This window comes from Populus euphratica, unplaced genomic scaffold, assembly GCF_000495115.2.
Source record: "Populus euphratica unplaced genomic scaffold, PopEup_1.0 scaffold23.1, whole genome shotgun sequence".
Lineage (NCBI taxonomy): Eukaryota > Viridiplantae > Streptophyta > Magnoliopsida > Malpighiales > Salicaceae > Populus > Populus euphratica.
The window spans coordinates 425,679-440,445 of NW_011499892.1; the positions used below are offsets into that span (position 1 = coordinate 425,679).

The 14,767-nt window shown below is 37.8% G+C and overlaps 3 protein-coding genes across 4 annotated transcripts; 1 reads left to right on the forward strand and 2 right to left on the reverse strand.

Annotated features, from left to right (window-relative positions):
- The first annotated feature begins 4,991 nt into the window (after positions 1-4,991).
- Positions 4,992-8,012, forward strand: LOC105131379 (uncharacterized). Of its 2 annotated transcripts, XM_011034320.1 has the most exons (4): positions 4,992-5,206; positions 5,797-5,860; positions 5,980-6,404; positions 7,050-8,012. In XM_011034320.1, exons 3-4 carry the CDS (start codon positions 6,006-6,008, stop codon positions 7,797-7,799), a joined length of 1,149 nt encoding a protein of 382 aa, XP_011032622.1. In that variant the 5' UTR covers positions 4,992-5,206; positions 5,797-5,860; positions 5,980-6,005; the 3' UTR covers positions 7,800-8,012. The 2 variants fall into 2 exon arrangements, with proteins under 2 accessions (XP_011032622.1, XP_011032621.1); XM_011034319.1 differs by lacking the exon at positions 5,797-5,860 and having other exon boundaries at positions 4,993-5,206.
- A 1,053-nt stretch (positions 8,013-9,065) lies between these two features.
- LOC105131378 (guanine nucleotide-binding protein subunit gamma 2-like) lies at positions 9,066-11,664 on the reverse strand. Its single transcript, XM_011034318.1, has 4 exons — positions 10,997-11,664; positions 9,616-9,668; positions 9,446-9,490; positions 9,066-9,361 (listed from the first exon to the last, which is right to left on the reverse strand). Exons 1-4 carry the CDS (start codon positions 11,153-11,155, stop codon positions 9,277-9,279), a joined length of 342 nt encoding a protein of 113 aa, XP_011032620.1. The 5' UTR covers positions 11,156-11,664; the 3' UTR covers positions 9,066-9,276.
- Positions 11,665-12,538: 874 nt separating this feature from the next.
- LOC105131377 (ammonium transporter 3 member 2-like) lies at positions 12,539-14,767 on the reverse strand. The gene is made up of 3 exons (XM_011034317.1): positions 14,228-14,767; positions 13,760-14,045; positions 12,539-13,321 (listed from the first exon to the last, which is right to left on the reverse strand). Exons 1-3 carry the CDS (start codon positions 14,765-14,767, stop codon positions 12,777-12,779), a joined length of 1,371 nt encoding a protein of 456 aa, XP_011032619.1. The 3' UTR covers positions 12,539-12,776.

Consider the following 14,767-nt stretch of genomic DNA (forward strand, 5'->3'; position numbering starts at 1 on the left):
TGTGTGTATGTGTGTTCTATTAATATCGAGATATGTATATATATTATATTAAATTTTTTAAAAATATAAATGTTATGTATATATATCTATATAATAAGAATATATAACCCAGATAAAGTTTGAGTTGATTTTTAGTTTGGTAATATTCATAATTTATTCATTGTACATCAAATAAAATAGCTATCCATGAAAAAAATCTACATCTTATCCTCGGATGGGATTAAAAATTGTCATCTCTATGGAGGGAGGTAACTGATACAGTGAGTTTTGGGCATAAATTTCAACAGCTGTAAACAAGCAGTAAGATGGCTGGTGCATGCCAAACAGGGCCCCTTGAGTTGCCTTGAGATTTACTTTTATGACATGGCTTTGGGAGATAAGTGGGGTTCCAATATGGAAATTTGGGGGTCGGGGCTGCCACCCCATGTGGATTGTCTTCGGGACGAATAACCATAGCTTTCTGCGTTCCTCCATGTGAGTCTCTCTCTCAGTGAACATCTCTCTAAGTTCTGCCTAATATCATATGCTTTTTTTAAGGGCCTAACATCTCTTTCATACGTCTTGTCCATCTAGGGTCCAATAATTATTATATATCATAGAAAAGAGCATGCACCCGCTTCTCTTTCACCTTTCAACTTCCTTTTCATTTAACCCACATGCATTTCAGATCTCCAGCAGCAGCATGCCTTTAATTTTTACCCCTTTTTTTTACATCACTTACCTTCATCACTCACAAGGCTCGCGCAAGCCAGCTTCATAAGTGGAGGTGGTCAAAAAAACAAAACAAGTGAAAACTTAGGTGGGGTGTCCTGATAATTCATGGAGCCCACGCCCCTCTCAAGCCCCATGTCCCGGTTACATGAATGTGGTGAAAGAGCACAAATCCCAGCCTGAAACTTCCGTCTTCTTTCTCACCAACCCCCTCCCCCTCAAGCCACAGCTCTTGCACGCCTTCGCATTCTAATGCGTTTAAAGGATCGAGTGATAATTTGGTCCTCTCCCTCTGTGGCCTGAGAGCGGTCATATGGTGCTTGAAGCCAGCCTTGAACCACAAATGTCAGCTGCCTACACTAAAATAATACAGGGCCAACTAGTAAATGAATGGATATTCAAAACTTGTTCACGGAAATGCGAGCCCTTATTGTTTATGGAAGAGTCCCCCTATGCTTAGGGGAAGCCCTGGGAACATAGTTTATTCTGCAAATTAATTGATTGGGCTAAATGGATTTGGGAATGCTGAAACAATCATGAAGAGATGGAGGATTCTGATTCTTCTCTAGGTTGGACCACTTTGAATATTTCTGACTCTATCCTGTAGTCACATGGGAATTTTATATTTTCATATGAAATGATTGCCTATGACCGCTTCAAATTTTGCCGCTTCCGTTTCATTTCTGCTGATTTTTTTTTTTCAATTCTGCTAATCTTATTTCCCTCGCAAGAGTCACAACTGCTGGCAAGGGTAAAGGTTTTTATTTTTATTTTTTATTTTTTATTGGAAACAAAAAATCAATTTGCCTGCCGGCTTTGAGCTCCGGTTGCAAGTTCCTGTTTCACCTTTCAAAAGTGACAACTCTCTTCAGCTTAACTGCGACGCTTAGTTAAAAAGCCGAGTCTCGGATTTGGGCATCACGACCGTTCTATGACACTTGACGGGTGAAAATTAGCTTTTTTTCACTTTTTTTTAATTTGAAAAAACTTTTAGACTAACCTTCTTCTTCTTTTATTTTTAATTTATTTAAGGAATAAGGGTTTAGATAAAACATCTCCACTATGAAGTTGAAATTCCAAATATGCTTCCTTTGTATTTCTAATTTTAGTATTTAATTTACCCCACTTGTTTTTTCCCAGAAAAAAAATTACTTTTGGCATGCAGCATCTTTTTATAAACTCACATTTCATACTGCGTTTTATTACTTAATTTCTGGCACCGTCCAGCCCGTACTAGCAATAAAAACAACCATCCCAGGACTTTTTTAATCCCATCCGACCTTTTCTTAATCTCCCCCCTCTTCCTTCTGTTCTTAAAAATGGATCAGGCGCCTGTTCATGTCCCTTGCCTTGTAAATTTTGGGTCAATTACATTAATATATTAAAATAAAAAAATAATTTTTTTTTTTTTATGAAAGTCATTTCTGCAGCGTTAAGAAACCACACAGTTGTCTTGAAGCATGGAAGATATTTCCCAGCTCTGGAAAAGAGAGTCTTCCCCACTTTCTCCCGTCTGTACAATTTAGAATCTAATGACAGTCCACAACTCTCGTGTCAGTTTTAGTTAGATGGAATAAGTGTCAAGCAGAAGCAAATGTCGCATTATCTAAAAGTGAAACAGAAATTCTCCCAGCATGTGCATATGTACAGTCATTATTGTTTCCTTCCTTCTGAGGAGGGGAAGAAAAGGAGGGATTGCTTAACTCTAGGCATGCACATGCATGATGCAATGGCATGTTTCAGTGCTTGAACTTGCTCCTTCATTGTCTCTTCCTAGTCCCGCAAAATATATCTTAATTCAACATCAGATCATCAAGAGATATATTAATGATTATTGCAGCATCTAAGTAAAATAGCCAGAAGAAAATGGAAAATAGCCTCATTGATCACGGGCGTCGATCTAAGATTTTGGTTGATTATTGCACTTCTAGACACTCACAGGCATATTTTGTGGGAGTGGGTATTCCTCTCAGACCTTAGTCTAGGGTTTAATTTTAGGCACTGACATTGTTTAGAAGGTTAGTCATTCTCCTCCAGCTTGACCTAGCTTATTTTGCTTCATATATTCTCTCTGGACCACATACCAGGTGTCTAGTCTGGTCTATATTCTCTATCTTTTTTCTAAAAATTCTAGTTTCTATCCTCCTAATTAGACCCTATGCGTATAAATTACGATTCTTTTTGTGTGCAGAGAATTAGGGTTAGCTCTCCTTGGACCTAGCTACTAGCTTAGCTTAGGAATTAGGATTTAAATCCCTTTCCCTTGCTTCCAATCGATAGGCCATAGATGCCAAAATAAGAGTACTGCAAAATGAATGTAATGGTAAGAACAGCCGCTTGTTTTATAGAAAGATAATATATAATGCGGGTGTGGGTGCTAGGTGTACGTTTCCATTTGCTTGGGAATAGTAGCCAAACTGCCAAAAGTAGTGGGCTTTATCATCGATTCATGCTCACCTCACATGGCTCCCCCGACTCTCTCACTCTCCTTCTTTCAAGTGAAGACGGCCTCATTGAAGAGGGCAAAAGAGCATGGAGCCACAGTGGATGCCTCCTGTGATAATCATTTGTTAACAATATATTTAGCAATTTTTAAGTCTTCCAATGAAATTTATGTTAAGTTAATAAATCGATGCACTTTAAGCATATACTAGTGTTAATGGCACAATGCTTTGCTTGCGTAGTAAACTAACCTAAAGTTGGATGAGAAGTTGTATTCTCAAGTACAGACAGCGAGCCATTACATCACTAAAAATTCTTAAAATGACTCTCCGCTGCTTGCCCCTGCGTTTTAACACTTGCGGCCCATCACTCGTAAGCGGCGGAGCACGATGGCCTCCTCTTGTTTCTCCTCTAGGGAGCCTGGACCAGCCCAGCCCACTGGGATTTAAAAAACATTAAATGATGTTCTTAAATTTTCTTCTCTGAAGCAGTGCATGTACTGTAACCCAACCACATAAATCACCAAGCGTGATCCCCCCCACCACCCACGATTATTCTCTTTATTATGTGATTCTACATAACATGCATGATGTGTAAATATCTATCTTGCAGTATTGGAGCCCTCGTTACGAGTTTGAGCAAGCAATCCGTGCCGTTGACATTTTTACGTGACATCATAGCTATAAAACAATCAAGCTATAGATTATGTCATGATGATGGCAAACCATAACATAATTCTCAGTAATAACCTGGTTGTGAATAATCAAGTAGTAAGAAATTAATTTAATTTTTTAATTTAAATTCTATTATCTTTATTAATTGATTCACAGTCTCCAGTTGATAAGTTTTCGTGTATATATATATATATATGATTTCATTAGGCATAGATAATAAATTAAGGTTGATTAAAAGTTTAGAAAGATAAGGATGGCTTTCAATGATGCAAGCATCGATTATCATTCCAATGGACCGTTGAGGCACATAACCTGTCAGAAATATAAAAAGAACAAGCACTCTTATCAACATGACGTCACTTGTGTGATCCACCACTGTAATGGACGATCCTCGTACAACCAGAATAATCACCACCACTTTCGCAAAAAATAAGGCAAGCAAGCGGTATTCTCTTTCCTTCTCCTTTTATCTTCACCAGACTGATTTTATTTATATGGATTTATATCTTTTAAAAAATTATTTTAACAGTGTTTTCAAGAGCTGAACTAAAAAAATCAATAAAAAAACAAAAATTTTCTCACCGCTAGATCTTTCCCTGAGACTATTTTCAGGCAACCATTATTCTCGCCGTGGAAAGTGTTGTGCATTTAAGAGAACATTCATTTCTACTTTTTGAAGGTCTAAATGATATTTATTACTTAGTAAACAAAGATTATCATTAATTCCTTTTACTTTGAAAAAAAATATTTTTCCACTTTTATAATAACAATAATAATTATATTTTAAAAATTAGATTATCATTGGTATTTTCACCTTCTCAAACTACTAATTTACAAATATAAAAATTTTATTTTTCCATTTTTATAATAATAATAATTATTATATTTTTCTTTTTTTCACATTTTTTCCATAAATGTTGCGGTCGAGGGGTCCTCAGTAAATTATAGTTTCTTTCTGATATTATATTTTACGTTATCTGGAATACAAAAAACAATTTCTCAATAGAATTAGTATTAAACTATTAATTGAAGGGTGACCGGAGGATAATTTTTATTCTCTGTAATTGAATGCTGACTTGAAAATAGGATGACTAAAAAAATAAATAATAAATAAACCCTACGCAGCAAATAATTAAAGAAAAAAAAAATTACAAGCATGAATGGTCCAATGAAATTGACACAGGCTGACAAAATACTTGATAATGCTAAACTTGAAAGCGGGTTTAGGTTAGCATCAAATGAGCTATTCCATACTGGAAAAGTTTTTCAAGCAAGGAAGAAGAGTGAAAACAGACATCTAGCCAGCATGCGTAAAGTTGTGGTTATGAGCACAGCAAAGCCGTGTCCCTGTTCTTTTGCAATTGTCATTCCATGTCTAGGTAAGCCCCTTCATTTTCTTTTTGTTGAGCATGATTACCTTTTTTTTTTCTTTTTTGAATTCAATCTTGAATGGTTTAATGTGTTGTTGTTTTGTATTTTAGTCCACAGTTTCTCAGTTACTCATAGTTTAAAGATTTTAATGAATTCTGGGCAGGATCCCTTTTCTTCAAGAGACAATCTATTTTTTTTCTTGGTTAAAAAAGTGAAGTAAGGAAAAGAATGATGTTATGTATCTGGTTGTGACATCTTCTAATGCTGATTTTGTCCGATTCATGATTGACAACCTTAATTAAAAGTCGAAGGAACTGGTCTGATGCACAATATAATATGGTTCCTGTTGTATTTTAAAAGCATGAATCTTATCTTGTAGCACCCCTCAAAAGTTCGATGAATAAATCTTGTATTGTTGAAGGTTTGGTGATTTTTATGTTTGTGTCTCTGTTGATTGCTGTTCATAGATGACCAAGTTTCAATTCTTATACGATGCTTCTGTTTGTATGAAAATGATATATTGGATTTGAGATCTTACTCGGCATTTTGTTTACTTGATCTGCCAATGCTTAAGACTGTATTCAATTTCATGCTTCAGCAATCTGATCCTCTAAATCTTTGATCTGATGTAACAAGATGGAATTTTGAGTTTCTGTTGGCAGGTTTGGGACGAATCCCTTATAATTTTTCTTCGTGTTCGTTCTTGTTATGATATTAAAAGATGGCACATGGATACAATGCTAATTATTCTTTCTGCTAAATTCATTGCTTATATTTTCAGGTTCAAGCTTGAGAGGCTCTTGAATCATGAAGTTTAAAGAAGGGAATTTGGTGGAGGTTTTAAGAAGAGACCATGAGCCATGTGGTTCGTGGTTTCCCGGAAGTGTAGTTTCGGCCCGTGGCAATTATTGTAAAATTAGGTACAAATCACTTTCAGACAACAAGGGAGAGCCAATCATGGAGAAGGTGCGTGAGGAGGATGTCAGGCCTCAGCCCCCTCGTAAAAAAAGGAAAAGATGGATGGTTGGTGATGTTGCTGAGATATTTGATTTTCAATGCTGGAGAGAAGGAAAAATTGCAAAGGTTTTGAATAATAACCTCTTTGTTGTGAGGCTGTTCGGGTCCATCCAACTCAAAGAATTTCATGAATCGAGTATAAGGATTCAGCAGGCCTGGCATAATAATAATTGGTCGGTGATAGGAAAGGTATTTGTTTTCCTGCTTATGCTTATGCTTATGCTTTGGTTTACCTTCAATTTCTCCTTGGCTAACCCTTTCGAGCTGTTCAAAAATCTGCCTCCTCCCTCTGTATAAATGCTAGTTTATCATACTTTGAGATTGAACTGCATTTTGATCTGCAAACTGAATGTTTGACATTCTCTTTCTAATATTGAATTGCATGCAAAAGTTCTTGAAATATCAGCTTAATAGTATGCTTTTCTTGACTTTTCTATATGAGATCTTGTGCATGTGTGCTGCTGCTTGTGAACACCAGTCTTCTGATATTTCTGATAGTTTATCATACTTCTGGTCTTAATGTATTATGTCACTGCAATGTTTCATTTAACCTGTTTCCTCTGTTTTAAATCCATGTATTTTCTAGTCATTCACTATCATATGGCTAGAAGTTTTCTTCTTTGAACCCAGTGTGTCTAGCTGCTCTTGATAGAAGTCTTTGTTTATTTGCTTTTAGTTTTCCTCTGCTGTGCATCCATACACTCGTGTGAGAACAATTACAATTTATTTTGACAAGAATTGTGTCATTTTATTCTTCTAGTCCAAATGGTAAAGGTTTCTAACAAGTTTTGTAGGGAGAAACTGTTACTGATATCCAAATAACTTCAATTGCAGGTTTCTCAAAATATAAAACACACCAAAAAATGTGCAGAAAATAAGTCAAAGCATTCTGGTAGCTTGGTGCGAAGGGCTCTGGTGCCAGTGACGAGGAAGGATTCATGCTTACGAGAGAAAGATGGACAAAAACACCTTAAAGATGGACACCATAATGTTAAAATGGGTCTTGACCAGCATCATCTTGAAAGATCTTCAAAGGACCTGGTTTCTTGTATGGAAGGATGCCACAAGCAACTTGTACGGAATCTTCCTTTTTTTAAGCGGGCAGACAACATTTCTTCTGAAAAATTAATAGTGGATGAGAAATTTAAGGGATCTAGTGAGATGAATGCCAACATGGTAAAAGCAACTACTGAGTGGTTGTATACTTCTTCCGGGCCTCTTTTGACTGCAGATAGCAACCAAAGTTCTGTTGCTAGCTGCAGTTCTAATGGCTTCGCCGACTCCTCCAGTCATAATTTCCAAACACCATTGGATAATGCATCCCATAGGTCAGATGCCGAGTCATCATTTGTTTCCTTTTCTTTCATCAAGCGTTTAACTCCTTATTTTGAACAAAAGCTAGAAGCTGAAATCCATGAGCTAGAGTTTCATGCTTATCGGTCAACTGTGCAGGCATTATATGCCTCAGGTCCCTTAAGTTGGGAGCAAGAGTCACTTCTAACAAATCTTCGCCTATCCCTTCACATTTCAGACGAGGAACATCTGCTCCATCTGAGGCAACTATTGTCCACTCAGGTCCTGTAATCATCTTCTTTTCTTCACCACCTTTTTCTTTGTAGGTCTACACAACGATAACTCTGGAATTGGTTCCAGCTGATTTCAAACTACTTCATGGTTGGTGGCCTCGTTTCAACTTCTGATTGTACATCACTGTTACCGTGTAAATTGTTTTGAAGTATTCTGGTTTTTGTTTTGAAATATTCTAGTTTCTGTTCCTCATGCTTGATATGATAGAAATCCTTGTCTTGCACGTGCTCTCGGAATTCAGCACCTCACCAGGTAAGGTTACACGTATGAGTAGAATGTTTTGGTCTGTCTTGTTAAAACTAAGTTGGCTTGCATGGCACTCGTGAAGATCCATCGCCAATCATGCCTGCTCATTTCTATCAGGTGGTAGACTGCATATACCGGACTGTGGTTCTATCACAGGAAAGGGCTCATATGATATTATAGGATGGATATGGAGGCGTTTGCCTAAATTAGCGACCTGCTATGGAAATTATAGTGTTTTTCGGCTGCTTCTTGAAGCCCTGAGAAGTTGAAATCGATCCATTTGAAATCAAACAGCAAGTTAGTTTCTGCAACATTGATCCATCCTACATCTAGTTTCTGGAAGTCTGGTGCAAACCATTCCAACATGGCAGTCTCTTTGTAAGTGTCATAATATCCATTACATCTGGCTGTTCACGGTGCGTGCGCATATGTCGGATATTTTGGTCTTCTAAAATCTGGCGTCGCAACTGCTGCTTCAAGACAACAACGACCGCTATTTCTGGCTCCGGGTGTCAAGAACCCACGCAACCCCTTAAGTCAACCCCGCTCCAAGGGAATAATATTGGCAGCTTTGTTTATGAAAACGGGGGGGATTTCTCGTATGGAGGTCCTTTTATATATATATATATATATATATGCATGCATATGCAGTATTAAGTTGCATCGACGTTCCTTGCAAAATATAATAGGGTGAAAATGCAAAGGGCGGTTTATAATAAGATTAGGAGCGCCTCTGAAATTCATCAAAAGCTCAGAACCACCACCATGTTATGACTTCTTGAGCTTTCCCGTGTTGACTGATCATGTTTCCCGAAAGTGTTGATTTTGTAAAAACGAGTAAGGATAGTGCCCTTTTCTCATTAGCACATTGTTTCAAGCTAACGGTTATATAGCGCGTAAACTGCTTTCTGGAATGTAAAAAATCCCCCTGATGATTCTCAACAGCTATCAGGAATCTGTCAAAGAAAACAAAATAGCGACTGGTGTTAACATGCTCAACTTGCTAGATGGGAGGATACGTCCTTGAGAGAGTGAGAATCTCTTAGATGTCATTGATTTATAATTTTATGAAGAGGAAATGGCTGTAATATCAGTTGTCAAAACCCAAAATTTCTCTATTGCGGTGGGAAAATTCATTGACCATTCGCTAAAATAATAATTGTGCTGTCATATTTTCACAAATCTGTTAGATAACAGTCTTGAAGTTTCCAACAACAAATGTTACAAATCAGAGTATCCTGCACACGCAATCTTGTGATTTCTGAGGCCCCTCAAACCATCGATCCCACAATGGGTTTGCAGGGCCATTTGTTCTGTAATGGAAGAAACCAATGAATGAGCATCATAAGTCATAAGAGGAAAACAAGAGGGCATATTGAGGGTGTTAGTGAAGTTACAGTGAGAGAAGTGGATCGGGTGTGTTCTCCACATTGCGCAGCAACCTGAAGAACAACAATTAAAACATATTCAATCCTAAGAAAATTCTTAACAGCTTGGAGAAGAGATTGAGGAACTCTTGAGCAAATCCCATAGTTTTGAAAAAAAATAAATCATTTGTTATACTTACTCTTCACACACAGTTGATACATTATCTGTCTTTTCGAGCTCCTCCAACTCTTCCTAAAAATGTGGATGAAACATTCAAAATAAGATGAATCCAGAATACACTCTGCCTCCAACTGAGTCCATAACAATGATGCATAATTAAATGAACATGAAGAAATGGAGATGATAATGCCCCCACATTGATCTGCACAGCATGGCTGAGAAAAACATTTTGAGTGAGGAGCAAGCCTCGAAGACTCCTACCATTAACCTCCACACCAACAGGGTGGTTGCATTTCAAAACCCTATTGAAGATGCCAGGTTAAAGCAGTTGTTTTTTATTCAAGAAATACAGTCAGGAGTAAATGCATAATAAACCTGTAGCTAGATGGTGATTTTCACAGACATGTTGATGTTTTACTCGCTTTTTCTAAATTCTCCAGAGTCACAATGTCAATGGGGTACTGTGCTTAATCATAAGCGAACAGTCCAAAGTAGCCACAAGTATACAACTAGAAATGCTCCATCCCAATGCTATAAGCAACAAAAGGACTAAACTCTTCCTAACATCTGAGCCAAAGCTCACCTGCTATGATGCTTTGTGTGGTATACAAATATTTCCCAAGCATAAAAAAACAGCTCTTGAAACAAAATGTTAGCCATGAAACTTAAAAGTCACTCCGTTGACTAGAATCATCGAAAGAGATTGAAGATCTTCAACCATAGCTTTCAAAAACAAAATTCAATGAGCACGGCCAAGTAATATGGCTTGGATAACAACAGTGTAGTCAAACAGTCCAACTTTCTATAGCTAAATAAAAACAACAGAATTCATGTTAAGATATAAGTCATCAAAACTAGACACTAAAGATGAGAAGTATAAATTATGTGCTGCATTCTTCAAATTTTCCCCCAAACCATTCCTACTTGATAAATCCCAGAACTTTGCGCATGACTTTTAGTCCACTCAGGAAAATTGCATCATGTTAGGCTCTGCCAATTTAGATAGCATAATTGCCTTCCCCATTTACATTGACAATGAACTCAATTTCCAACCAGAAAGGATCATTTTTCCTATACAATCATCTAGCTCCCACCAAGTTCCCAGTGATCTCTACTTCGGTCTTTCCATACAATTCAATCAAAGCATAAACCTTCTATGCCGATGCCCAGTCTAAACCCAGTCAGCGGGATTAAGCATAAACCTATGCCAATGTCCAGACATGCCAAAAAAGAAAAGCTTTCCTGTGATCTAGACAAAATAAGCTAAGGTCTTAACGACATCATGGGAGAAAACTACTTTCCCATAAAACCAAACCTAAACGGCACATCTCATACGCTAATAATGTAGGCTGTCTATAGCATTTAAAATATCCAACACAAAAACAAAAGTTCAAACTGACCTCCAAAAACTTCATTTCTTGCTCTACGCGCTTTAGTTCAGCAAGAATCCGATGTTTTCCTCTCGTATCAGCTACCGCCGACGCACCTCCTCCTCCTCCTCCTCCTCCACCACCACCGCTAACTTGTTCATCAACCGACGACGCCGTTTCAGACTCCATTCCTTTCCGGCCACGATTGAGTTCCTACTCCTCCATCACCACTTCTTGTTTTTTTAACATAAAAATATCTCACTTCACTGCATTAAATTGAAAACAAGAATCGGTACATACAGCCCTACGGATGGATCTACAACCAAACAAACTACTAAGAAAGAATGCCCGTACAACTCTTGGAATTTTTGGGGGGTTTTTATTACTGCGTCCTCCTCCTCGAGGCTCCAGTGGCTCCTGTCTCTTATTATTTTATTTAAGAGGCAGAAAATACAGCGACTTTCTTTTCTTCTTCCCTTTGAACAAAGCTGCTTTGCTTTTTCTAACAAAAATTAAATAGTAAGAGATTTCTACTATCCCACGAGTCTGCCGACTAGTCTACTTTCTTCTTCTCCTTGTTTTTTTTCTTTTTAATGAACCAGACAACTCATCTACTTCCACTGCCATTGCTTTTTTTTTATACCTTTTATAAATTAATGGTTATTCAAATGGAAATTTTAAATTCCTTAAAGATCCATATTTTTCTAACCTTTTTCTTTAATAATATAAAATTCAATGTGTGATTTACTTTTCTAATATTTTAATTTATATTTCATTAAAATTATATTCATTCGTCATTCCATACTTGCACACACCAACATGTTCGCTGTCCTATATGAGTTCACACCCAGCAAATAAGGAGCCCAACTTAAACATGTTTCTTCTTGTTCATTGATGCCATTGTCAATTCTTCTTGCAAATTTACTTTGAAAACTTCAACTCTTCGCAGGTTGTATAAATAAGCAACTAAAAAACAAAGAAGACCTGTGAGATTTCCATGTCAGGTGCCCAGCTAAGAATTGTTTCGGCATTTTGTTTTTGTTTTTTTATAAAATATAGAATACTTTACAGGGCATCCACTCGTTGGTGGCGGCCACCACCATCAACATTCCGTATTTATCTTGGCAAAGTTGCTTTTCTTGATAGGCACTCCCCCACACATTTAGGCTGTCTTTTTTGTTTGCGTCTGTATGTTGGCACATGCCATTTTTTAATCCATGAAGCCTCAAAATCATTAAATTATCTATAAGAGGTATTTAAATACATATTTGGTATTATAATGTAAAGTATTTTTTATTTGAAAATAAATTAAAATAATTTTATTTTTAATATTATTGTATTAAAATCACAAAAAAAATCACAAAATAATATTAATTTAATATTTTTTTAAGATAAATATATTTTTAAAAACACTAAAAACTAAAAATTAGCAGAACATTAATTTATCATACTATTCATGAAACTTGAATCCAATTATCCATGGCAACGAGGAAGAAGGAAAATGAATACAGGCGACACAGCCCACTCCAAATGTTGCTTCCATTCACGCTATTTTACAGCCTTAATTGTTTAGACTTAAACAGAATATGTCAATTAAACTTGCAAATTAAAGCAACATTAAATGCAGAAATGCCACGCAATTAGCACAAGCAATCACTAGAAATCCCATGTCATTGTGCATGCAGGTCGTGTTTATTATTTTACAACGTCACCCCAGATTAAAAATCAAACGAAGGAGAAAGAAATGTAAGAACACACAACGATATGAAGAAAAAAGAGGAAACATTTTCAAATAAGCACGACCAAATCATCAAGCCATCTCAACCTCTTTTGAAACAACTTGAGGGAACTCTTCAACGCCATGAAGTGAGTTGTGCTTGGACTCGTACTTTTCCCCATCACCCCACAATGCATAGGCTTCTTCTCCGTGAATAGCATCATCACCAGTTTGCAATTCCTCATCAGTCAATCTTAATGGAACTACCAACCGAATCAACAAGCATATCGCACTAGTGACCAAAACGTTAAGAACAACAACAAAAACAATTCCTAGCAACTGAACGCCCATTTGCTTGAGTCCTGCAGCGGTCCTGCCATTTTGTAGGCCATAGGCAAGTCCTATGTAATGCTGCCAGTCATCTACCATGTAAAAGATGCGGTTGAGCTTCGGATTAGCAAAAAAGCCTGCGAGGATGCCTCCTAAGCTCCCTGCAACAGCATGGGTGTGGAAAACTGCCATGGTGTCATCAACTTGTTTGAGAAACCATATTTTCTTGTGCAGGACCATCATGCTGTACCATGGAATGCTTCCGGACAATATCCCCATCAGGATGGCAGCCCAACCTTGCACAACTCCTGTTCAATGGTAATTTTCTTACTTCAATAAATTTGGCCAACGGCAAGCTAGGTTGACTAATCTTATGTAATTTTACGGAGGATATTTTATATATATGCTAAGAGTCCGACTCACCATCAGCCATCACATCGCTGTGTCTATGGACTAGTGATGAGTCCAAAATTTCTTCCTATTTAAGGATGTAGATGCTTTGCATTTGCGGTCCTTACAAAATTTGAATTCAAGGGATGTAATCACCTAACATACTAATGCTATAATTAAGCTATACTGCAAAAGTTGATGTTCACAATGTTTCTTTAGTCTCTTAAGAAATTTAATTGGTTTGATCCGATATTGCCAAAAGATAAAGGCCTTGAAAAGATTAAAATTAATTTGCAGAGGGTAATGGCCAAAAGGGCAAAACAAGTGTATCGTTATATATATGGGCGTGATATTACCGGCAGCAGGGGTGATACAAACGAGACCAGTGATCATGCCCTGTGTGGCTCCAATCACAGAGGGCTTTCCAAAGAAAACAATGTCAAGAAGGAGCCAGGTCAACAAGCTGGTAGCAGTGCACACATGGGTGTTAAGAATGGCCAGAGATGCATCTGTACTGGCAGCGAAAGGACCACCGCCATTGAAACCACTCCACCCCATCCAAAGCAGCCCAGCCCCTGCCAGCATCAGTAGAATGTTGTTTGGTGGGAACCTTTCCCTGTCCTTGTTTGTCCTTGGTCCCACCTGTTCCATATAAACCGTTAGCATTATATAAAGGTAGATTTTCCACTTTAATCCATCATCTTCGCAGGCTTTTGAGCCTTTTTTTTTTTTGATATTATATGGATACTAGCTAGTAACACTACAAGTTTCTAACATATGTCCCGTTTTAACTGAGCCATGTGTGCTAGTTAACAGTTAGTTACCCAATATGCTGCGGTAAAACCAGCAACGCCAGAGGAAAGGTGAATGACATATCCTCCAGCGTAATCAATGATCCCTCGCTTAGCTAACCAACCATCTGGATACCAAAGACTATAAGCAGTGAAAGTGTAAGAGAAGGTAAGCCAAAGTGGTACAAACAGCATCCACGCATGAAAATTCATCCTTCCAAGCAACGCCCCAGCCACCAGAATCAACGTGATCGCTGCAAACACAAACTGGAAATAGACCAGGGTCGCACTAGGCAAGAACCCAACATAGGCTCTGTCCAAAAGAAACTTTTGGTCCAAGGAAATATCGGGCCTGCCAAGGAAAGGAAGCATTTTCTTTCCGAATGACATGTGGTAGCCCCAGCCCACCCAGCACACGAGCACAGCCGCGAAGGCGTATAAGGCCATAAATGCGGAGTTAACAGCCCACTTCTTTTTCACGATACTGCCATAAAGGATCACAAGGCCCGGCACACTTTGGAGACCCACAAGAGTTGCTGCCGTGAGTTGCCACGCGTTGTCTCCTTTGTTCAT

Bases quoted from the DNA above. Each gene is read 5' to 3' on its own strand.
- LOC105131379 (XM_011034320.1), top strand. From the start codon at position 6,006: ATGAAGTTTAAAGAAGGGAATTTGGTGGAGGTTTTAAGAAGAGACCAT. The intron at 6,405-7,049 runs GTATTTGTTTTC...CTTCAATTGCAG, and splicing joins ATTGGTCGGTGATAGGAAAG to GTTTCTCAAAATATAAAACA.
- LOC105131378 (XM_011034318.1), bottom strand. From the start codon at position 11,155: ATGGAGTCTGAAACGGCGTCGTCGGTTGATGAACAAGTTAGCGGTGGT. The intron at 9,669-10,996 runs GTCAGTTTGAAC...CCACATTTTTAG, and splicing joins AAGAAATGAAGTTTTTGGAG to GAAGAGTTGGAGGAGCTCGA. The intron at 9,491-9,615 runs GTAAGTATAACA...GTTGTTCTTCAG, and splicing joins GTATCAACTGTGTGTGAAGA to GTTGCTGCGCAATGTGGAGA.
- LOC105131377 (XM_011034317.1), bottom strand. From the start codon at position 14,767: ATGAACAAAGGAGACAACGCGTGGCAACTCACGGCAGCAACTCTTGTG. The intron at 14,046-14,227 runs GTAACTAACTGT...TATATGGAACAG, and splicing joins GTTTTACCGCAGCATATTGG to GTGGGACCAAGGACAAACAA. The intron at 13,322-13,759 runs GTAATATCACGC...ACCATTGAACAG, and splicing joins TTGTATCACCCCTGCTGCCG to GAGTTGTGCAAGGTTGGGCT.